The 23155-nt window shown below is 52.5% G+C and overlaps 1 protein-coding gene across 1 annotated transcript in view; it reads left to right on the top strand.

Moving 5' to 3' along the window:
- Positions 1 to 23155, top strand: part of OTOG (otogelin) — a 73590-nt gene that overhangs the window by 30630 nt on the left and 19805 nt on the right. The window contains exons 24-36 of the mRNA XM_019652522.1: positions 697 to 804; positions 2885 to 3023; positions 4640 to 4774; positions 5872 to 6018; positions 6330 to 6449; positions 8293 to 8409; positions 9027 to 9183; positions 11980 to 12006; positions 14519 to 14686; positions 17446 to 17724; positions 19942 to 20059; positions 20821 to 20900; positions 21364 to 23144. Coding sequence (XP_019508067.1) covers positions 697 to 804; positions 2885 to 3023; positions 4640 to 4774; positions 5872 to 6018; positions 6330 to 6449; positions 8293 to 8409; positions 9027 to 9183; positions 11980 to 12006; positions 14519 to 14686; positions 17446 to 17724; positions 19942 to 20059; positions 20821 to 20900; positions 21364 to 23144 — 3376 coding nt within the window. The remainder of the gene's footprint in view (positions 1 to 696; positions 805 to 2884; positions 3024 to 4639; positions 4775 to 5871; positions 6019 to 6329; positions 6450 to 8292; positions 8410 to 9026; positions 9184 to 11979; positions 12007 to 14518; positions 14687 to 17445; positions 17725 to 19941; positions 20060 to 20820; positions 20901 to 21363; positions 23145 to 23155) is intronic.

The raw sequence follows: 23155 nt of genomic DNA, 5'->3' as shown, positions 1-23155 counted from the left end.
ACATATCTTTCATTTATCACAGTCTACCATGAATTAATATTTTACCTCTTTCTGTAGAATACTTGCAACAAAATTATAACAGAAATACTTTCATTTGCTTCCTTCTCATTTTTTGTACTATTAATGTCATACATTTTACTTCTACATCTGTTATAAACCCCACAACTTACTGACATTAATCTTGCCCTCAATGCTTAGTTCTCTCTTAAAGAAATAAAGAAATAATTTCTAAAATATTTACCAACGTATTTTTCATTTTGAGCTCTTCATTCCTTCATGTGGGGCTGAGTTCCCATCTTCCTGAAAAACGCCCTTTAACATTTAGTGCAGATCTACTGGTTGCCCCATGAGCAACATGGACAGGAGGGTCAGTGCCCACGTCCATGGTCTGTTCATTGGTATACAGCTAGCGCCTGAGGGGCGACTGGCATGCAGCCTGGCTGGGGGATGTGACTGGTAGAGCTGAGCCTTGCTTCCTGATGGGTGGCAGAGACTTCCAAGTCTGGGTCTGGTTTTGCCAGTTATCAAGGTACCTCTGAGCTCCACTGAGTAGGCTGGTAGTGTTTGCATGGTCAGTGTCTTCTAGGATAAGTGGTGAGAGCCGCTCTGGGGCGTCCATGTGGATGCAGGGTCCTCCACTGACGCCAGATATGGGGAGGATGCTTTCCTGACCACCTGCTTACTGTGTCCCTACAGCCTACTCAGACATGGGGATGCGTGTTTTCTGCCGGAGGAGTGCCCATGCACTTGGAAGGGGAAGGAGTATTTCCCTGGGGACCAGGTCATGTCTCCCTGCCATACCTGGTAAGTGAGGGTCCCTTACTTTTTGCTGCGGGAGGGAAGGGGGAAAGGATGGATATAGGATTTAGGCTCAGGAGCACAGTCTAGCATTCCCCCTTCCACCATATTCATATTCATGTTGTGTGTTTGTGTGCCATGTAGGGATTTGCATTCATACTGGGGGTGCCAAAAAATGTATACAAGTGGACACTTTGGTCATCGTTGCTCAAGCAGTAGTGTCTATAACCAGAAGTGTCAAGGTGCTGATAGTAACCACTTTGAGCACCTCTTGTAATTGCAGAAGTCAAACGTGACGTGTATTCATCTTTTGTTATCAGTATATTTTATTACAATTTTAATACAGTTTTCCTTTCTTAAAATGTATACATTTTTTGGCACCCTCTGTATGCAAGTGTATGCATAAGAAAAAATTGGGAGAGTGTTTTTTTTTTTAGTATTTACATGAATGTAAATTTATCATACATGTATATGAATGTGTGTACCCACATATTTGTAATCATGATGATGTGTTTGCATGTTTATATGAATATGTAAGTGTGGGCACAAATCCAAAATGCATAGATTGCATATGTGAATGTATATGCACATGCATGTATGTGAATAGGTAGGCATTCATAAACCTGAATACGTTAGTGAGTATACAGTTATGAATTTGTATATGTATACAGGTGTGTTTATATATATTTGTGAGCATATGCCTTTATTTAGTATGTGGGTATATATATGTGCAAAGTGTGTGAATGTGTACATGCATTGGGTATACAATTTGTATTTATGTGCTTAAACATGTATGCGTATATAAATGTGCATTTGTGTTTTCCTATGAATATGTACATGCCTGTATGTGAAAGTAAGTTAGTGTATATGTGAATATATTTGCATGCAATGTGTACATAAATAATGTAAGTATACATATGTGAAATTGTTTGTGCCTGGGTTGGATTCTATGGGAACACACAGGGGACCAGTTCTGTAGGTCCTGCACTGGGCCAAGCACTGGGGATAGGAAGTGGGTAGAGACTCTACCTAAACAGCCCCCCAGGCTTCCACTGCTGCTGGGCCTAACTCACATTAACTCATCTTCCAAAGTCTTGGCTCCTAGAAGTGTCTATGATGATTGCTTTTTAAGCAACTTATTTTCCTGATCTCCACCTATCCTCTGCTTCTTGGAGAGCCAAGAGTCTTCCCAGCCTTGTAAATCATTTAAATGTCAAGATTCCCCTAATAACCCCTCCATAGGCCTTGTAACTACCCCAACAATCCACGAGGCCTCTCAGCCCATGTCTCCCAGCCTGGGTGGCTCTATCTCTGCCATATGCCCTCAGAGGTTCCTGGCATAGAGAGCATCTCTGAAGGGCATGTGGAGGTTCCCCGATATCCCCTCTGTGCTCTTGCACCCCTGCAGCGGGCCCAGCCTGAGCTTTCTGGGGCTCTGAGCATCCCAGCACTCCTCTAGCCTTAGATGTGTCTGCAGGACTGAGTCCTGGCTCCTCAAATGTCTGGACAATGACCAAAGCACATCAGCTAGAATAGTGGGGCTAAGATGGAGAGGGGAAGGAGACAGGACCAGGATGCTTCACCTCATTCCTGTGGAGACCCCCACCCAGTGGAACCCATGCCCTGTCCTGGCCCCACATCATACTCCAGTGACTGTACGAAGGGCTCAGGCTGGCACAAGGTCCTGTGTAAAGTAGCTGTAGGGCGGGCTGGGTGTATTGGCTCCTGGTCTGGTGTTTCAGAGATGACCGTGTTCTGTGCGAGCCCTTCCCAGCCACTCAGCGTTTGTGAACTCTTGTCTCTTGTAGGAGGAGAACGGTCTCCTTGACTCAGGGGTTCCTCTCGCCTTAATGATGTGCATACATGAGTGTGCACAGCCATGTGCCCTCTAACACCTGTGGCTTCTACATAAAGCAGGGATGCAGAGGCTCACCCTCCAGGCTTCTGTGGGAGGTTGATGATACGTGTTGCACCCCACTCCCTACCGGGCACACAGTGAGAGCTCAGCAGGCAGTGTCTCTGTCAGATCTTCGGGGTGGGGGTAGGCGGCGTGCCCTGTGAGCTGGTCTGGGTGCATGTGTTTCAGTGTGTGCCAGCGAGGCTCGTTCCAGTGCACTCTCCACCCCTGCGCCTCCACCTGCACAGCCTACGGCGACCGGCATTACCGCACATTTGATGGGCTCCCGTTCGACTTCGTGGGTGCGTGCAAAGTGCACCTGGTCAAGGTGAGCTTCTGGACGGCCGGACGTGTCTGCCTGGCTGGCTCCGTGGGGACCCAGAGCAGCTGAGGACCCGTTAGGGCAGGACGATGCATATTGGGTGGGTGGGGGATCCAAGCCCTGGGTTGTGGCCATCTAGAGGCGGAAAGAAGTGCTGGGGAGCAAGCTAGGGGCTGGACAGAGCTCAGCACTGCCTGTCCACTCACCACAGTAACCTTGTCCTATTGGGTCCCCATGCTTTTTCTGTTTATAATAAGAGCTAATGCTTTTTGAACTTTTATTGTAAGCCCGGTGGTCTATTGAGCCATTTTTGTGGATTATTTTACTTACTTCTCAAAGCAACCCTGCGAGATCATTCATTGACCCCGTGTTATTGATGTAGCAACTTTGATTTAGGGGATTTAAGGTCACACAGCTAGACAGTGGCAGAGCCGAGGTCAGGGTTGAACCACGAGATCTGACTGGAAATTGTTGTGCTTAAGGAGCTACGTGCTAAAGCCTTCAGCTCACCAGGAGGAGGAGGAGTGGTGATGGGCGCTGCGGGGCACAGTAGAGGCAGGATCCCCTCCAGAAGGAAAAAAGGGTACCAACAGGGCAGGTGGGAGAGTGCCAGACACAGACAAAAACAAGGGGACCTTGGTTTTGCTAAGGGCCTGTCTAAAGAGCCTGTCTATCTCATTATATAATAGTAATAATAGTAATAATGACATACCTTTTATGGAATGAGTCCTATTTATGAGGCAGGCACTGTACTGGGCTCTTACATATAATTTCAATAACTCCACAAGACTAAGATCATTGAACCCATTTTATTTGACTTTTTAAATTTCAAGGGCCATGCATGGTCTTCATTAACATTTAAAACAATGTAGAAGCATTATATTAAAAACAAATATTCCCCTTCACATCTCTTCTGATACCACTCCCTATTCCTAACAGTCAGGTATGAATCCTGAAGATCATTTTCCATCACACACACACACACACACACACACACACACACACGAGTTTAGTTTATATGGATAGGTTTCTACAATTTGCTTTTTTCATTTAATAGTACACTTCGAACATTATCTCATATGGTCAATACATACTTTTTTCTTTCTTCTTCCTGTAGAACTCCATAGAAAGGATGTACTCTAGTTTGTTTTATTATTTCCCCATTGATGGACGTTTAGGGTGTTGCCAATAATGAAATGCTCAGTGAATACTTTTGTGGATGTATCTCTAGACTCTTAGAAGTGGAATTGCTATAAAAAATTATTTACATGTAAAATGTTGTTCAGTGCCTGTAAATTGCCCTCCAAAAAGACTTACACTTCTATCATCAGTGTACGTAAGAGAGTACCCCTTCCCCTATGCCCCTGTCATTACTGTTATATATTCATTCATTCATTCATTAGATATGTTTTGGAGAGTCACTACATTGCTAAACACTGCCCTAGGTACCCCAAAAGGAAACAGCTTCAGAGAATTGAACTACGTTGCCCAAAGTCACACAGCTAATAAGAAGTAGAAGTAGATTGAAAACCACTTCAGAGTCCGTGTTCCTCTACCTCTGTGTCTCTCAGCAGGATCTCTACTCTCCCTGGTTTTACTAAAGTAACTTGTTTTCTCCTCAGAGCACATCTGATTTCAGCTTCTCCGTGATTGTAGAAAATGTCAACTGCTACAGCTCTGGCATCATCTGCAGGAAATTTATTTCCATCCATGTTGGGAACTCACTCATCATCTTTGATGACGACTCAGGAAATCCCGTAAGGCCCAGTAGAGGTGAAGGTTGTGTAGACAATTTGCAGGGTAACAGGGGCTAGGGGCAGAAGGGGGCTAAGGACTGGTTTCCTTACCATAGCAGTTTCTCTTGGAGCCATGGAGTCCGCAGCCCAGATTGAATTCCCTGGCCAGGGTTAGGAAGACAGAGGTCAATGTCAGGGTGTGAGGGAGGCAGAGGAGTTGGTGAGGTCCTGGGGCTTGGCAGTGACTTATAGCCAGGCCCAGCCAACCCAAGTGTTTGTTGGGGACGCTTGGCCTCAAGAATCACCATCTTGGGCCGGCCAAGTGGCGCGTTGGTTAAGAGCTGGCTTGGAACACCAGAGGGCCCCGGTTCGGATCCCACATATGAGGACCAGTGACAGTGCCCTCTACAGCTAAGATGCTGAACAACAGCTCAACCTGGAGCTGGGCTGCCCGTGAGTCACCCGCGATGGCGTAGGCTGCAGCCCCTGTGGCAGTGGGTTGCCATGGGCTACCGTATGTAGCCAGCAGCCAGCGTGAGCAGCCAGCAGCCTCAGTGAGCGGCCGTCCAGAAGCCGGCGACTGATCTGCCTCACCCGGGAAGAGCGCAATGATGGTGCCAACTTGGGCCAGTGAAGCAACGTCCTCCACAACTAGACTGAAGAACAAAAGGACAGCAACTTGTCTGTTCCCCTTCCCCCAATTCCCCAGCACTGTTCCCATCCCCCCAATTCCCCAATAAAAATCTTTAAAAAAAAAAAAAAAGAATGACCATTTCGTGGTTTCATGTCTTGTTAGGGAGACCACTTCATGGACGGTGTAGAGGCCTGACCACTCCACTGTACATCTGAAGCTGCCATTGAATAATATTATATGTCAACTATAATTTAATACATATATAGTCATGGGACGTGGAGTATAGTGTGGGAATGGAGTCAATGGAATGGTAATAGATATGTATGATATTCGGGGTGGGGAGCAGTGGATGGGGGGAGGGGGAGCTGTCACTTTGTGAGGGGTGAAAAGGATAACTATTGCATTGTTTTGTACACCTGAAACTAATAATAATAATAATAATAATAATAATAATAAAACAGAATGCCCATCTCTGTCCCTTTAGAGTCCTGAAAGCTTCCTGGATGAGAAGCAGGAGGTCCACACCTGGCGAGCAGGATTTTTCACACTGGTGCATTTCCCACGGGAGCACATCACCCTCTTATGGGACCAGAGGACCACCGTGCACATCCAGGCTGGGCCACAGTGGCAGGTAGTCACATGAGCAGTGACCCTCACGGGACCCTCTTCTCCTGCCTGGGGCTGAGCCAAGCCATTGGGTGTCTTTGGGTGAGCTGCACCCTCATGGAAGAGCTGGGAGCATCGTGCCTCTGTCCGATCCCACCCCCTCCCACCCCGCTTTGTGCCCCTCCTCCTCTGACCCTTCTCCTATTCCTCTTCACGCTGTGATGCCAGTAGTTGCTTCTGGGTTCACGACAGACTCATGGGCTCATGGTGACACCTCTGCCAATGGTTCACCCCTAGGGACCCTGCAACTGACCATGGTGTCCTCTCTTCTTTCAGGGCCACTTGGCAGGACTCTGTGGGAACTTTGACTTAAAAACCATCAATGAGATGAGGACCCCGGAGAACTTAGAGTTAACGAACCCGCAGGAGTTTGGCAGCAGTTGGGCTGCAGTCGAGGTAAAGCTTCCCCCAGACGGGCCCTGGCCTGAACTGCGAAAACGTGGCCCAGGTCAGGGAAGAGGGACATTAGTGTGAGGCTGCTCCTGCAACTGCTCTCTCATCCTCTGAGCTAGCATCCTCAGCTCTAGGCTGTCCTGTGGTGCAGGGGACATGCACCGTCCCGTCTCACTCATCGGGCTGCACACCTACCTGCCCTGGACTAGGCTTTGGGAGGTGGGCAAGAGTGGGAAGGAGACAAGTCTGTGTCCTAGGAGAGATGCCCACCTTGCAGGAATGTGAGGCTTGATGAAGCATGACCATCTCACCCGTCTCTGTGCCCCCAGTGCCTGGCACTAGGTATGGCACAGAGGAGAGACCAAGAGAGACCCATGTGGGTTGAAGCAATCAGAGAAGGCTTCCTGAAGGAGGTGGGACTAGTGTGATACTTGAAAAAATAGGCCATATTTGGAAGGATGAATATATCAGAGAGAAGGCCTCTGAGAGGGAGGACAACATTAGCAGAGGCAGAAATAAGGGGGGTGGAGGGGGTGTTCCAAAAGTTTAGGAAATTGTGTGACTGAGTCTGCCAAGTTGTGAGCACTGCACTGAGAGCAGAAGACCTGGATTCTTATCTTGGATAATCCAGTAATTTGTGGGGTGACCTTGAGTGAGTCCTATCTCCTCTGGTTCTCTGTGAAGTGAAGGAACTGTTCCAGGAGAGGGATGGTGAATAGATTTCACCTCATGTGACAACTCTGACCCGTCAAAAGAGGCTGCCTGGGAAACTGGGTTGAGAAATATCTATGACTTGCGTCCAGCTCAGCTGGAAGGAAATCTGTGGGTGATGAGTTATGTCTGCCATGGGCACAGCAGCGGAGAGTGGTGATATGAGTGGCTTTCCTGGACTGAGTGATCTGGGGTCCCTGATTCTCTGTTGGGGAGTAGATTGAGATAAGCCTATGCAGACTGGAGTCGGGGAGCTGTCAGTCATGGAGGGATAAGGCTGTTCTCACGGCCTTGGAAAAATGTGTTCTAACCCATCCCATTCTAGAGAGGCTGAGTGGTTGACACCTTTATTGCTGCCCGCCTCCCGCCCCCGGCCCCCATGTTTCTCTCTCACTAATCCCCGTGGGCATACCCTGGGGGACTCGTGAAAATACAGGCCTGAGGCAGGAGGGTCAGCAGACATCAGGGAAATCCATATTCATTACCTGTAGCTGTGTAGCGGCGTTACCACAGACTCAGCCGCACTCAACCACCCACATGTATTACTATCCCGCATTTTCTGTGGGTCAGGAGTCAGGGCACGATGTGACCCCGTCCTCTGCTTCGGGTACCACAGGCGGCAGCCAAGCTGTCAGCCAAGGCTGGACTTTGACCTGAAGCGTCAGCTGGGGAGGGACTTGCTTCCTCACTGGCTGTGATGGCAGCATTCAGTTCCTTGCGGCAGTAGAACTGAAAGCATCCGGGGGTTTTTTGCTGGCTGTTAGCCAGAGACGACCCTCAGCTTCTAGAGACTACCTACTGTCCCTGACATGTGAGTTTCCCCAACATGTCTGCTTGCGTCCTCACAGCCAGCAAGGGAGAGACTGCAGCAAAATGGGCTCTGCTATAATAATTCTGTAACGTAATCATGCGATCACATACACACACCCATGTCCCTTCATCACCTTTGCCGTCTTCTGTAGGCTTAAAGCAAGTCCTAAGTGCCCCCCTCCCACACACACACACGTTGAGGGGATTATACAAGGACGTGGACACCAGAGGTGGGGAACGGGGCCACTCTAAGAGCCTGTCCACCGCATCAGGCAACAGGCATTTGGTGGGTAGGGAGGTTGACAGCCCTGCCTTTGCCCCTCAGTGTCCAGACAGCCTTGATCCCCAGGACACGTGTGTCCTGAATCCTCTCCGAGAACCATTTGCCAAAAAGGAGTGCAGCATCCTGCTCAGTGAAGTCTTTGAGACCTGCCACCCTGTGGTGAGTGAACCCCAACCTCAGCCGCTCCTAAGCCCCCTCCCTGCTCCCCAGGATCCCCTCTGCTCTCAGACCCGCCTCCCCACCATGCCTGGGAGGGACACCTCAGGTCTAGAAGGGAGACCCATCTCTGCCATTCCTCTGCCTCCAGCATGCTTCGATGAGACTGTCCTGTTTCCCCAGACGAGCCAGGACACACAGCCAAGCACAGCTTCTGTGCCCTTTTGAGCCTGTCTCAACCTGGCTTTTCCTCCTGGTCAGTAGTTTCTTCTGAGTTAGTGATCCCAAGCCCCTCATGCTGTGGCATCGGCCTGCTGCCTGTTCTGCCTTCAGTGGAGACAGAAGATAGCTGGCACCCTCCTGGGACTCAAAGGCTGCTGTCAGATTGTCTTGGTCATCTAGCCCTGGCTGGCAATACATACCCCATGTCTGTATCTCAGCCACACCTTCAGTTCCTGGATCCAATAGCCTAGGTCCCGGACCCCACACGGGCAGCTCGCCCCGTCCTGTCGTCCCTTCATGTTCCTGCTGCTCCCTGAGGCCGAGTGGCATCAGCCAGGAAGCCTCAAGACTAACCTTCAGGATCAGTCCTCTGACCTCTGACTTCTGACCTCTTATAGGTCGATGTCACTTGGTTTTACTCAAACTGCCTGACAGACACATGTGGGTGCAGCCGAGGCGGTGACTGTGAGTGTTTTTGTGCCAGTGTGTCCGCCTATGCCCACCAGTGCTGCCAGCATGGGGTGGCCATCGACTGGAGGACACCACGCCTCTGCCGTAAGTGTCTTCTAGACCAACCATCCAAGGGGCAGAGAGGAGCCCTCTATGGGCAGGCCTGTGGGGTGCCGTCACTCTGGCTAGCTAGCATTTACTGCTTACTTCCTATGTGCCCGGCATCAACTGCTCTGTGTGTATCGTTCATTGAATTCTTACAACTACCCTGTGAAGTAGGACTGTTTATTCCTATTTTACAGTTGGAGAAACAGGTTAGAGAGAGAGTAAGTAACCTACTCAAGGTCACACAGGTGAGTGGTAGAGGCAGGGCTCATGCCCAGAGAGTCTGGCTACGAACCTGTCCTCTTAACCACTTTGCTAGAGGAGTCAGGAGCCCTGGGTTCCAGACCCAGCGCTGCCATGTGTGAGCTGTGTGACCTCAGACCAGTCACTCAGCCTCTCTGGGGCTCAGTTTTCTCAACTGAAAAATAGGAATAGACCTGCCCCACCAGGTGTATTGTGAAGATCAAACAGGAGAGTGAATGTCAAAGCCCTTTGTCAGCGGAGACGTGCTATCAGTATATTTAGAGCCATGATGGTCTGCAAATGCTTTTGGTTGCATACTCTTATCAAGTAAAAATATTTCAAGCACACATATGTACATATGCATACATAAATACATGTACATAAATGCTAGTAGTAGTATAAGTGTATATCACAAAACAGACACAAAAGTAAATTCTTAAAATATGAAATAAAACATAGAAATTTAAATTATTAATTAATTGATTCTTATTTTTTCCCTGCACATCCATGATCTTCCTGGTGCAAGCCTGCCTCACTTTGGTGTGCAGTGGGTATTAACACAGGTTCTGGGGTTCAGACTGTCTGGGTTCAGACCCAAGCTCCACCAAGTAGGGTAACCTGGGGCACGCTGCTTCCATCTGAGTGGTAATTGAGGGTTAGGAGAACCGTATCTACCTTGCAGGGGTGCTGTGAGATTTAAATGAGATAACGCATGTACAGGGCTTGGCACAGTGCTCTATGCTATTGCTAAGGTGCTATCATTTTTCATGGGGACATGGGTGCTGGCATGTCCTGAGCCCTGGGGGCTCTAGACAGGGTGACCTAGGAAGAAGGTGGAGCAGAGTTTGCCTTTGCTCTCCTTTTTTTCTGCCCGTTTCCCCCTGAGACCCTTCCACCACAGATGCCCTAGGTCCTCATGCAGTCTGCTTCTCTCTCTACTTCTCTGATAAAAATCCTTCCGGAAGGGAGAAGGGAACACACAGTTAGTGAGAACCTACGGTGTGCCAGGCCCTGTGCCTTCTGTGCATTAACTCATTTATATCCAGGGTCAGGATGAGGGGGAGGCAAGTGAGGTACTCACTTGGGTCCAAGATTTAACAGGGCACAAAAACGATCAGTAGTCACCATAAGTCATAGTTCAAGGCAGTATCTTTCAAAACTCAAAATGAATGCAAAAGTAGCTTTGACGAACAAACTATCAAAGTCTTAAGTATGACAGGGTCAATATTACTGATTTTTCCTTTCGCCTCAGGTTCCAATATGGCTTGGCAAGCTGCTGTCACTGATCCTGTCTTTAAGTTTTGATATTTCATTCCTCATGATATTTTGCCTTAATTTTGAAATTTAAAAAGTATTGAATTAAAATATTATATATGTTGATTACTGAGATTCTTGATGCCCCCTTAAATTTTGCACCTGAAGTGAGCACTTTCCTTACCCTAGTCCAGGCCTTGCAAGTCTGTGGGGCAGATACTAGCGGTGGTCCCATCTTATAGAGGAAGGCGCTAAATTTCAGAGAGGTTGAGCAACTTGTCCCAGTATGCACAGCTGATGAATGAGCGAGATGAGATTAACCGAGGTCTGACTCTAGGGAACTGGCTCTTGGCGACTCTTCTGGGCTGCCTCCCATTAACCTGGTACACACTTGAAACCAGAGACTCAGAGATCTTCTAATTTTCCAGTTCAGTCTTCTGAGTCCAAAGGCGAGAAGAAGCAGGTACTTGCGCATAGCCACACAGTGGGTCAATCTTCCTAGTGCGCTTTCCAGAGGGTGATGTCAAATGCAAAGGAATAGTGCTGATCATGGAGTTTTGGGCGTGGGGCGGAGTTAATGGATCTCTTCAAACCATGCCTATGAATGGAGAGGCCCCTCCTCAGCCTTTATCCCAGGTCTGCCCACCTGGCTCCTCATGGCCTTGCTCCTGGATTTGGATGCCCCCTCAAAGTCCCCAGCTTACCCCAATAAACTGACCTGAGGACTCCTTGGCTGAGGCGCTAGGGGAGCAGGCTGTGTTGCTAAACTTGGCCACTAGAGAGCGAGCTGAGCACACGCTTGTGGGAGCTTGTCACAGCTTGCTGGAAACTGCATGCAGCGGCCTGAAAAAGCCTTGAATCCTGGAAGCACCTAGTCCCTTCCCTACCAAGGCTCTTGGAAAACCGACTTCTATCTTGTGCTTGCATTCCTCCAGGACCTTCCGCAACATTTCTGATTGGAACTTCCATCCCTTGATTCTAATTTTGCCCTTCAGGAACACACAAAACACATCCTTCTGCCCAAAATTCATTCATTCATTCATTCATTCATTCATTCATTCATTCATTCGCTACATGGTGAGTGCCTACGCTGGGCCAGGCTTTCAGCTTTGTGCTGGGGGCACAGTGGGGAGCCATTGTATTTCCTGTGCCGTATGACATCTGAATCCAATGACCATGCCTGAATCTTGGAGTTTGGGAGGCAGGCCAGGCCTGGCCCTTGGGGAAGGAAAACTGGGATGCTAGGGGCTATCTGTCGGTTCCAGACTTCTCAAGCGGTCTCTGTTCTCTCTCTTTCAGCATACGACTGTGACTTCTTTAACAAAGGTAAGCCCATCCTTCCCAAGTGGAGCCTTGGGGGCTGGGGGCCCTGCCAGCCCTGTCCTGGTGCCACAGTAACATCAGCCATGCTGAGGCCTTGCTGGCCCTGGGTGAGCCATGACATGGGGCAGGGAGGAACCCCATCATACAGAAAGAGCCCTAACCATGCAGGGCCCAGGGGTGCAGCAGAGCTGTCCCTAGGAGCTCCTGCAGCCTCTGTCCGGCACAGGCCAGGCCAGCTTCCCAGGGATTGTGCTCACCCAGGGCAGCTTCACCAGGAAGAAAAACCCCATTTGCACCAATGTGCCATCCCACAGCCTTTATACTCTAGCTCATCAGACCCACGGGATGTCGTCTTGGGTTTCCTGAAGTTTTGAATTGGCAATAGCAGCTGCACACTGCTCTTCCTGAGGTTGGCTAGGGCAAAACCTATAGTCTGGCTCAGCTGTCAGATTTCATCATCAAATTTAGTCGAGGCTGCAAGGTACCAGGATATACTCCCACCTCTGCATTAACTAGGATGAAAACACAGGTTGTGACGAAAGACCCCAGGGAGGTTAATGTCCAGTGTTAGAGCTAATTGGTCAATTTAATCACTGGGGTCAGGTGGGCAGTAGGGGAAGGGCTGCCCAGGAGTAGTTTTTAGCACTAATCTCTGTCCATTTGGGCCAGGGTCAGGCCTTGGCAGAGTCAGATGCTCATCATCATGTCCTTGGTGTTATTCACTTCTGACTTCCAAGTCCTCCGCCCCTATTCCTGGTACTACCCTGCTAGGAGCAGGCCTATGTGGGTATGGGCCTAGGGCTTTGTCCTCTCATCTAGTTATCTGCATTATCAGATTTGGGTTTGAGAAACATCCCCCTGGAAAGTGTATAAGGGTGAAATGATAGGGTACCATCTAGAGACGAGGATACCAGTTAGGGGCTCTGAGAGGTGAGGGCTGGACCGGGGTATAGCATCATTCACAGCTATGTCAGTCCCTGGGGGCTCCTGATGGCCAAAAACTTTTATCCCCTAGAGAATAAATCTGTAACTGGAGAATGTTGGTCCCTAGGACAGGCAGGGTCTGTCTGACATCAGGCAAGACATTTCAGCAAGGCAGCTCGGCAGGATTTTCTCCTTTCTGTGACATTTTGTGTGGCAGTCACCGGCAAAGGACAAGCTGCTTCTAGCATCCTCCACCCACCCACCCATCCATTCTTCACTCTGCTCTTCTACCAACATTTTCTGTGGTCCAGGCCCTTGCCAGGTGCTGGAGAGTCAGTGGTCACCGAGAGCTGTCCCAGTGTGTGCCGGAGCCAGCCCACGCTGGCTCTCTAGAGCCACATTCAGTTGGTAGTTTGAAAATGACCACGGGTGGGAGCATTTACACCGTGGAAATCAGCAAACACTACAAGTTGGTCTTCTTTGTTTGGTTGGGTTTTGAGTGCTGATTGTGAACTATTTGCCAGCACAGGACTGCCTGTCTTTTGTCTAGTGGGGGAGACTAACATGAACCCCTGACTGAGATCCATCGTAAGAGCTGTGACCCGTGTGTGCTGTGCTCCAAGGGCTGGTGAAGTGCAGAGGAGGATGGGTGATGTTTGTGTGTGGCAGGGGAGGGTGCAGGGACAGCTTCACCAAGGAGGTGACATTTGAGCTAGGTCCCAGAGATCGAGTAGGCGTTTGCCAGACGCAAAATGGGAAGACTGAGTGGGAGGGTTAGCGTGAGTGGAGACACGATAGGACACAGCACAGATCCTTCAAGGAAGAGCGAGGGAAGTTCAGGGTGGTAGGGGCAAGGGTGTGGGGAGGTGGGGAAGTAGGCAGGGGTTGGGGCAGGAAGGGCCCCTGAATTCAAGCTAGGCTCTTGGATTCTATCCTGGGGGCAGTGGGGAGCCACCGATGAGTCCCAGCAGGGAGTGTGGCTAGGAAGATGACGCAGGCACCTGTGGGGAGGAGGCACTGGGGGTAAGAGCACACCAGGGGCAGGGAGTCAGTTAGAGGCTGTTAACAGTTGTCTAGGCAACCAACTTGTACTGACAACCACACGAGCCCAAGAGACACAAAAGTCACAGATGTTTAAAAGAAGGAAACACTAATGTTGAGCCTAAGCCTCCCTGGCCTTCATCCCTCAGGCCATGGGTGGGCAGAGACCAAGTCTGATATCTCCTCCCGGTAGAGACTCAGAACATAGCAGTGGCTGCAATGGCAGAGTCTCAGGCAGTGGGACAGGCCCACAGAGAGACTTTGGGGGCCCAGATGCCCCCACGGGTGGCCTTGTTCCCAGGCTTCCTGTGAAATGATTCAGGTGCTGTGCAGAGAGTCAGTCCCTGTTAGGGGGGCTGGAAGCCTGGGGTTCTTGTCTTTCCTTCTCATGGAACTCAAGGTCCCTGGGGCATGGGGTGAGGAAAGTCACCACGAGCACCTCCTTGGCACCCTCCCTCTGCCCTACCTCTGGCAGGGGTAGGCAGGTAGGGATGGGAGGTGGGCAGAGGCCCAAGGAGGCAGGCCTTACGACTGGGCCCTTTCTCTTTAGCACTAGGTAAGGGCCCCTACCAGCTGGCCAGCCAGGCAGCTGGCAGTACCCTGGTGTCCATGCAGGCGGCAGGCGGTGCCATGGTCCTCGCGCGTGCAGAAGACGTGATGCCGGGGGACATTGTGAACTTCCTGCTGACGGCTGCACTGTACAAGGCCAAGGCCCACGGTAAGGCCCGCCCCTGGCCTCACTCCAGCCCTTGGTGGAGGGAGGCAGTTGTCAGTGGCTGGAGAAATGTGGGGCTCCAAGAGGCACCCCTTTCCCAGCTGAGACAGGGTTTGGGGGTCAGCCTCTTGGCCTTTTTCAAGAGACATATGTCCCATCTTCTTCTGAAAAAACCAGGGAGGCCAAGGTCCCAACGTACCTTTGTACCTAACTTTACACAATAGCTGTGTTCCAGAAAAGCCGCGTGATAACAGTCGCTACTTCCTCGCCCTCCTCCACCTTCCCTTCTTCCTCCTCCTCGGGCCTCCATTTTTAAGACTGTATAGACTTTAAATGCCCTTGCAGGGGGAGCTGGCTCATCTATTCACGGCTCCTTCCTATGACTAGGGAGTGGGTTCTCGATGTGCTAAGGTGATGATCCTTAGTTCTCGGCTAGTGGGTTACACAGACAGGAGCCCCCCTGGAACCAACCATACCCCCCTGGCTCGCAGACGACCAGCACACCTGAAGGGCTTGACTTTAGTGGGCTTTGTCCTTTCTCTAGAGTTCAGTAGCACTTGAGGGGTGGCAGAACCCTGCCCAGAGGGGAGTGACCCCTGAGTGGTATTTGTGCTGGGCCCTTGGGCCAAGGCCTCAGTTCTCGAGTGCCAGGAAGCCTTCTCTTCTGCGGCCGTTTGTGTGTCCCACATTGTGTGGCTCACTGTGACCGGGGTGTCTCCCCCCAAGATCCAGCTGGGCCCATCTAGTCAGTATCTCCCTAATGACAGGGACGGGCCATGCAGCCAGTCTCAGCATCCAGTGGAACGTTGGGCCAAAACGCTTCTCAGAGAATTCATCCCGATCTAAGAATTGAAGTTCTCAGATTCTCAGGGTCTAGTTTTGTCTAGTTTTGCCATTTGTCTAGTTTTGAGGATCTACCTCCCTTCGTTCCCCCTGCCCCCTTCCCCCCGTCTCTCTCTGCCTGTCCCTTGCCTCCCTCCCTTTCATTGAGTCCTAGTCCCATGCCAGGCACAGGGCTTGGCCCTGGGGATATCAGGGATGTAAGAGACACTATCCCTGCCCACCAGAAGTCCATAGTTGCATCCGGGAGACAGCCATGGTCAAAGGCATGCATGGCGCCTGTGGTAGCACTTGGGAGGAGCCTCTGACTCAGTCCTGGGGAGTCAGGAGAGGGTTCTTAAAATAAGGGATGTTCCCCTGAGGGATGAGAAGGAGTCAGGAAGGGACTAGTAAGCCAAGCTCAGGAGCTGGATCGTTATATTGAGTATAGTAGGGAGCCATGGAGGGGCTTTAAGGAGGGGAGGAACACCCCAGCTCCTGCCCGGCACCAGGCACAGCAAGCGTCCCCAGCTATGGGGGGTGTTTGTGGCGGTGTGAACCAGGGGTACAGTAGGAAGTGCCAGGAGGAATCATGTCTGTGCACAGGGAGACCTGGGAGTGAGGAGCCAGGCACCACTGGAGGGCCAGAAGCACCCCACCATCCCCCAAAAGGACACTGCCTCCCTAGACATTGCTGATCCCTAGATCTGTGTGGTCCTGCATGAAGAAGGGTGTGTTACAATCTCCCAGATGCAACACGCCGATTGCTCAGTGGGAATTTTCTGTTGCCCATTCAGTATTTTAGTGCAGTGAGTAAGGTCTAATCCAGAGGAAGTGTCGATTTTCCATTGGTTTTATGGGCATGTTTAGCAGAACTCCAGAGCATCGCACCCTTGGAAAACATCGCTGTGGACAGGACCCCAGAGTTCAGCCTCCATCTCAGTCAGGCTGGGTTTCATGGGCAACTGGGGGCAGGGTGAGGACCCAGGTTCCCACCCCCACCCCATCCTGGGCTCCTTTCTTTGTACTGTGTCCAGAGTACTGGACAGCATGAGAGAAAGTGCCTTTCAGGTGGGATCTGGGGTGGCTGCATGGAGGAGGTGTCGCTTGAAGGATGGGAAAAATTGTGATGGGAAGAAATGGAGAGCAGAGAATGTCCTTGATGGGGACGGGGGAATATGGACCCAGCAGTGATCCCTACTCTACAAGTGCGCCCTTGTGGGTATAGGAGAAAGGTCAGGAGAGACAGGCTCTGGGGCTCTGGGCAAACCTCTTCCCTTCCCTGAGACACTGTTTTCCCATCTGTGGGTTGGGCTCAGTGTCCCCCAGGTCCACCAGCTCTGACGCGGTGGGATTCTGTGAGGAGCAGGACCAAGCTGGGGTCATGAAACCTAGCAAATCACCAGGCGCAGCTTGTCCATGCCGACCAATGGAACATGAGCTCCACCAGCGTGGCTGTTTCTGTCTGCCCTGCCCCATGCTGCATCCCTGACATCTGGGATTCCATCTGGCACACAGCGGGTCTTCAAAAAATGTTTGTGGGGGGCCGGCCGAGTGGCTCAGTTGGTTAAGAGCTCGCTCAAGAGTGTGAGCTCTGAGCAACAGCAGTTCGATGCCCGGCCCCAGCTGCCGCTGAGCTGCCAACAGGTGGCAGGATGGTTCAGCTAAAAAAAAAAAAATGTTTGTGGAAGGCAGGAAGAGAGGGAGGGAGGGAGTTCAGTTACCTCTTCAAGGTTTGGCAGGTGGTGGCTGTTCTAACCCTCCACCTTGCCACAGAGGTGTGCACCGAGGGGCGGCCCGCAGGCAGAACTAGGTGGGCCGAGGGGAAGGGGGCAGGTGTGGAGGAGCGGGGCCCAGCTCATCCACAGAGTGTGTTGCCCTCCTGTGTCGCCAGGTGTCTGCACCCCTCTCTGCACTGACCTTACCCATGTGGCTCTTTGCAGACCCAGATGTCGTATCCCTGGAGGCAGCGGACAGACCCAACTTCTTCCTCCACATCACAGCCAATGGGTCTCTGGAGCTGGCCAAGTGGCAGGGCAGCGATGCCTTCCACCGCCAGGCCTCCTTTGTGCTGCATCAGGGGACATGGCGGACAGGCCTGGTGGCCCTGGAGTCCCTGGCAGAGCCTGGGTCCTTCCTTTATGTGTCGGGCCCCATGCTGGCCCTGCGGCCATACGAACACACGGAGATGTTCCGCTGGGGCACGCTCTTCCGCCTTCTGGGTAGGTGTCTACCCTGCCGCCACCCTTGGCCCCGCAGCCCCTCCCTCAGCTGGCCTTCCTTCCGTCTCCCCACTCACCCTTCCAATTGCCTCCAAGAGGCAGAGTCATCACTCTCTGGGCACAGGAAGGCACAGGGGTGCCACCCCTGAGATGGAAGGTGGCCTGGCCTCCATGTTTGGGGGCTGAGGGAGCTATGGACAGTATGGCTTGGGGCCCAGGCAGCCTCCTGGGTCTTGTTTACTCCCACAGGCCAATTACACAGTCTAAAAATAGGGTGGCCTTTGCGGAAATGAAGGGAAAGTGATCGTGGCCACTGCTTGCGTAGCCCGCTAGCTCAGGTTTCTTGCTGATGGGTCACATACCTTCCCTGTGAACCAATAGCTTCCCCCTCTCCCCCATGGAGGCTCAGGACCCTGGGCAGTGATGGGGCAACACCACGTCCTTTCCAGCTGAGGCTGGAAAGGGTCCCAGGGCTTTGCCATCCTGCTGCCTGGTGTGTCTACCCCAAAACTGTTTGTTCTCTGCCTAAACCCTGGAGGAAGCGATCACCGTTTCTTTGCTGCCCCAGGCTGGCCTTTCCGTCCTACATGTGCACATGTATGTTCGTGCCTGTGAGGGCACCTCGTGCTGTATGAATGGATTCACATGTATGTAAAAGAATCTCCAGCCAGGCTTTTCATTTATCACCCCCACCACCACCACCACCACCACACACACACAAATCAGGGCTGGGCCAGCTCATTCCTACATTCAGGGGTCATCTATGTAGTCCGCCAATGAACAGGTTCATCACTGGCTATGATGGCAGGACTGTGTCCCTTTCTGGAAGACACCGAGGCAGAGTGGAATGTGCCCAGGCTCTGAAGCCAGGCAGCCTTGGTTTGAATCCTGACCCCGGTCCTTGGCACTTGGAGGAGAACCCCTGTTCCCCTGAGTCTTTCTTTGCCTGAACAATGGGGATTTTGCCTCCGAAGGTTATTGTGAGGATCGGTGCCTCTCATGGGCTTTGCTCTGGGCCTGGCTCATAGACGGTTCTCCCCAAACGTAAGTTCTCGGTTCTGGTCTCAAGGATCTTGGAAAAGCAGGATTCTTCACAGTCGGCAGCAGTGTGGGGACTAGGAAGTCAGGAAGGGGTTGCTGGGGTGGGGCTGCCCCCTCCAGCCCACTGTGGGTCCTGTCCACGCCTCCCTGCTCAGGACACGGTTTCAGAGACCCCGTCACTTGTGCCAGAGAGGTCTGGGTTCTTGTCTGCCTCAAGGCTCCCCACAGGCTATCGACTTTCCATGAGGATCCCTCACTTATCAAGGCACTGGCCACAGGGCCTTTTCTGAGGACCTCTCCTCTGGGAGAGTTTCATTTTCCCAGCATCTGCTGTACCTCAGTGTCTTCATCCATAAAATGGGAATAATAATGATGCTACTTCATAAGGTCCTTGAGAGGATTAATGAGTAAATGCTTATGAAATGTTGAGTGTCGTGCTTGGTGCTATTTAAGAGTTAGCTGTTGTTATTAGTAGCAGTAGCCCAAGTTACTCAGGGCAACAGGCACATTGCTCAGAAAAACTGTACCCTCCGGGTCCCGAGACTGGTTTACAAGGAGGCTGCTTCAGGGAGGCCCCCGGGGAACAGAGAGGGTAGGGCTTGTGAAGAACAGCCCTCTACCCTGTCTGGGGCCAGATGCCCCACAGGGTCTTGGGCTGAGAGGGGAAGGGATTCCCCTAACGTCTCCCCTACCCCTCAAGGGAAAACCTCTTGCCTCCATGGAGGTCTGCAGTGGCCCAGCCAGAGGCAGGGCAAAGAGGAAGGAACTGTGTCCTGGGGTTCTGGGCAAGCCTGACCACCAAGGTCCCAGAGAGGCAGGGCGACAAGCAGCTTATGGAGAGATCAGAAGCCCCAGCCTCCTCTTTGGCCACCTCTCAAAGCCCAACTCCAACTGCCCACTCCATAGCACCCCCATCCTCAGCCCCTACACCAAGTTCCCTGAGCCCCATCCCAAGGATCCTCCAAGCACCGACACCAACTCTCAAAGATGCAGCGTCCCCTGAGGTTGGCTTTTATTATCTTTGTCTTCACTTTTCCTGCATGAGTCCATTTGTCTCTTCCATGGGGCTGGGTGGGCATGGGCTGAGCTGGACATCCTCTGTGCTGTGGCACGTGGCCTGGGGCTGGTGCCCAGGCTCACTTAGTCTTGGAACTCTGGGGTGGGTCGCCTTTCCAGATGCCAAGTCATCGGGGACTGCCTACCCCATCTGCGAGTGGCGCTATGATGCCTGTGCCAGCCCCTGCTTCCAAACCTGCCGGGATCCACAGGCAGCCAGCTGCCAGGATGTGCCCAGGTGAGATGGCATGGAGTCAAGTGGTCAAGGTGTGAGCATTAGCATATTTGAGCATACATGTGTGGGAATGGGCTCGTATGTAGTCTGTAGGCAGAAGTGTGAGTGTGTACTGGGCGTGTGTGTACTCACATATACTTGTATATGCATGTTTTGTGTGCTGTGTGTATGGGGGGGTGTGTACCAGGGTGAACATGCCTCCTATGGGCATATGTGAGTATCAGTTTGTACACGATGTACATATAGCCGAGCCCTGTGTCTGTTAGTGTGTGTATACAGGTGTGCCTGGGCTTGTACAGCTGTACATATGTACATGTGTATGAGCTGCTGCATGCATTGGGGTGTTGGTGCAGCTGTGTGCATGAGTGTGTACACACTGATGTTCATAGCAGTCTGTGTGGGTGTATATATACGTCTGTGTGAATATTTTTGAGTCCTGCAAGTGTGTAGGGGGTGTGTGAGAATGTGCCTAAGTGGAAGCACATGCGAGCATGTGCAAGTGTGTGCACGGTGTGTGCACAGCCGGACCTTATTTTTGTGTGTTTGCCTCTCGGTCTGAGGGCAGGAGTTGCGGCATGCATGTTTGGGTATGTGTGCTCCTGTACACTTGTGACAGCTTACGGAGGCTCATGTGAGCATGTACCTAATAACAACACACAGACAGGTGTCATAAAAAAAGGATGAGGCCTATGCTCAATCCAAGTGAATAGAGGAGACCCTCCCCATATTCCAGATTACTAACTTGCTCGCCGCTCTGTCCTCAGGGTAGAAGGCTGCGTGCCTGCATGCCCCACCCCCAAGGTCCTGGATGAAGTCACACAGAGATGTGTCTACTTGGAAGACTGTGAGTGGCCTGGCTTTCTCATCCCTCCCTCAGATTTGCTGTAAATCCCCTGGGTCTCATGGACCTGTTATGCCCAGAGCCCCCAGGTCCCTGGAGAGGCAAGGTCAGCATAGGGACCTCCCGAAGGAGAATACCATAGAGTAGGAGACCTCATCCAGTCCATTCTCCCTGTTTTACAGAGATGAAAACTGAGGCCGAGTAGGGAAGGGACTGGCTTGGGGTCACATGGTGAGAATTTGGTGCAACCAGACTTAGACCTGAGGTTCCTGGGCTCTGGGCTCAGGGTTTGAAATATGGGGCCGGGTCCAGACCCTTTGACTTCTCTGAGTCATCTGTGTGACAGAGGCTGTGGGTCGGTCAGGCTTGACTGGGGTGCCGGTCTGGAAGCCTCACAGCCCTGCCCAGTGGTGAGCCCTGGGGCAGTAGTTAGCCTGTCATCTGAGCCTCTTCTCTCACCTGCCAGGTGTGGAGCCAGCGGTTTTGGTTCCTACAGAGGCCCTTGGCAATGAGACCCTGCCTCCCAGTCAAGTGCTGCCCACCCCCAGTGACCAGGAGCTACAGTTTCCACAGGACACTCCTGGGGTTCCCTCCTACAGGCCAGCACTCACCCCAGCCTTCCCACTCACCACGTCCCTGAACCCATCCATGGCAGCCACTGAGGGGCCAACGCTGCCTCCAGGCCCCTCCCAGGCCACACTGCAGCAGCCGCTGGGGGTCACTACATCTAACCTCCCTGAGTACCCCACACAGACCCCGGCCAGCAAGGGAGTGGCTGCCAGCCAACTGACTACCCCCCAGACACCAGGGTCCTCGTCTCGCCCTCTTTCACAGCAGGTGCCTATGCCTGGCATGGGGTTGGGTGCCATGCAGACGACCAGGGTACCGGTGACCTTTGCAGGAAGTCCCAACATCACAGTCTCCTCCCAGTCACCCCCGGTACCTCGCTTCCCACTCATGACCAAAGCGGTGACAGTGCCAGGCCCTGACTCCGTGCCTGTTAAGACAACACCCTTACAGGCCTCCCCAGGCCTGGAATCGCCTGCAAGCGCCCCCTCCAGGCCTGAGGCTTCTCCTGCAGTGACCTCCAGGCTCCCCGCTTCCTCCGAATCCCATGAGGCTTTGATGACACCTGCAATAACGACGAAGGTCACGACCAGGACAGGGATCCCTGAACCCATACAGGCTCATGGCATGTCCAGCCCAAGCAGCCCCACAACTGAGGCTAGAACAGCAGTAGAGCAGGTTCCTGTCAGTCCCATGGTGACAGAGGGCATGGAGATGGTGCCATCCACAGAGAAGGTCCAGCCTGGGCCCAGCCGGCCCACGAGCCTGCCTCCTTCTCCACTTCCTGGCCCGCTCCCCACTGCCATGCCCCACCCCACCGGGCACACCACCACAGCTGCCAGGTCTCCAGCTACCACCAGCTTGTCCACAGTTGCTCGCGGGCTGGCGGCCACGCCCTTCATGTCTCTGGAGTCAACTCGGCCATCACAGCTCCTCTCTGGTCTGCCTCCTGACACCAGCCTGCCTCTGGCCAAAGTGGGCACGTCTGCCCCAGTGGCCACGCCTGGCCCCAAGGGCTCTGTCATCACCCCTCCACTCCAGCAACAGGCCACATCTCTTGCCACGGCCATGACTGCATCTGCTCAGACACTCCGTCCAGCCCTGCCTCTCACCCCAGCTGTCGTGGCCCAGGTGCACCCTCCCAGTCACACAGGCCCTCAGGCAACCGGCACAGCTCCAAGCCTGCTTCTGGGAACCACATTGCCAACCTCTGGAGTTGTGGCCGTGGCTGAGGGGGTGGCCTCCACAGTATCCGTTGCCCCACGAAAGAGCACTACAGAGAAGATGGCCATCCTGTCCAAGCAAGTGTCTCTGCCCCCCTTGTTACAGGGCTCTGCCCAGGGGAGGCCCACAGAGCTCACGCCTGCTGTGACCCATACTCTCGCTACCTTGGTGACTAAGGCCGAGAGCCCCTGGGTCGGCACAGTGCCACCAGTGCCCACATCCTATCCCCTGAGCCCTGTCTCTGCCAGGACTGCCTCCCGAGAGAGTTCACTGGTGCTGCTCCCTCAGTTGGCCGAGGCCCATGGAACCTCAGCAGGACCTCAGCCCCCAGCAGAGCCTGTGAGAGAGGCCACCACCGTGCAGTCTGGGCGCTCGGCCGCAGTCCCAAGCATCTCACAGCCTTCAGCCGAGGCCTTGGCAACCACCGCTGAAGCCAATGCATCTGCCCTGTGTGTTGTGAGTGACTT

This window comes from Hipposideros armiger, unplaced genomic scaffold, assembly GCF_001890085.2.
Source record: "Hipposideros armiger isolate ML-2016 unplaced genomic scaffold, ASM189008v1 scaffold_181, whole genome shotgun sequence".
Classification (NCBI taxonomy): Eukaryota; Metazoa; Chordata; class Mammalia; order Chiroptera; family Hipposideridae; genus Hipposideros; species Hipposideros armiger.
Note: the sequence above shows the minus strand (reverse complement) of the source record. Positions and strands in the feature narration are given on the sequence as shown.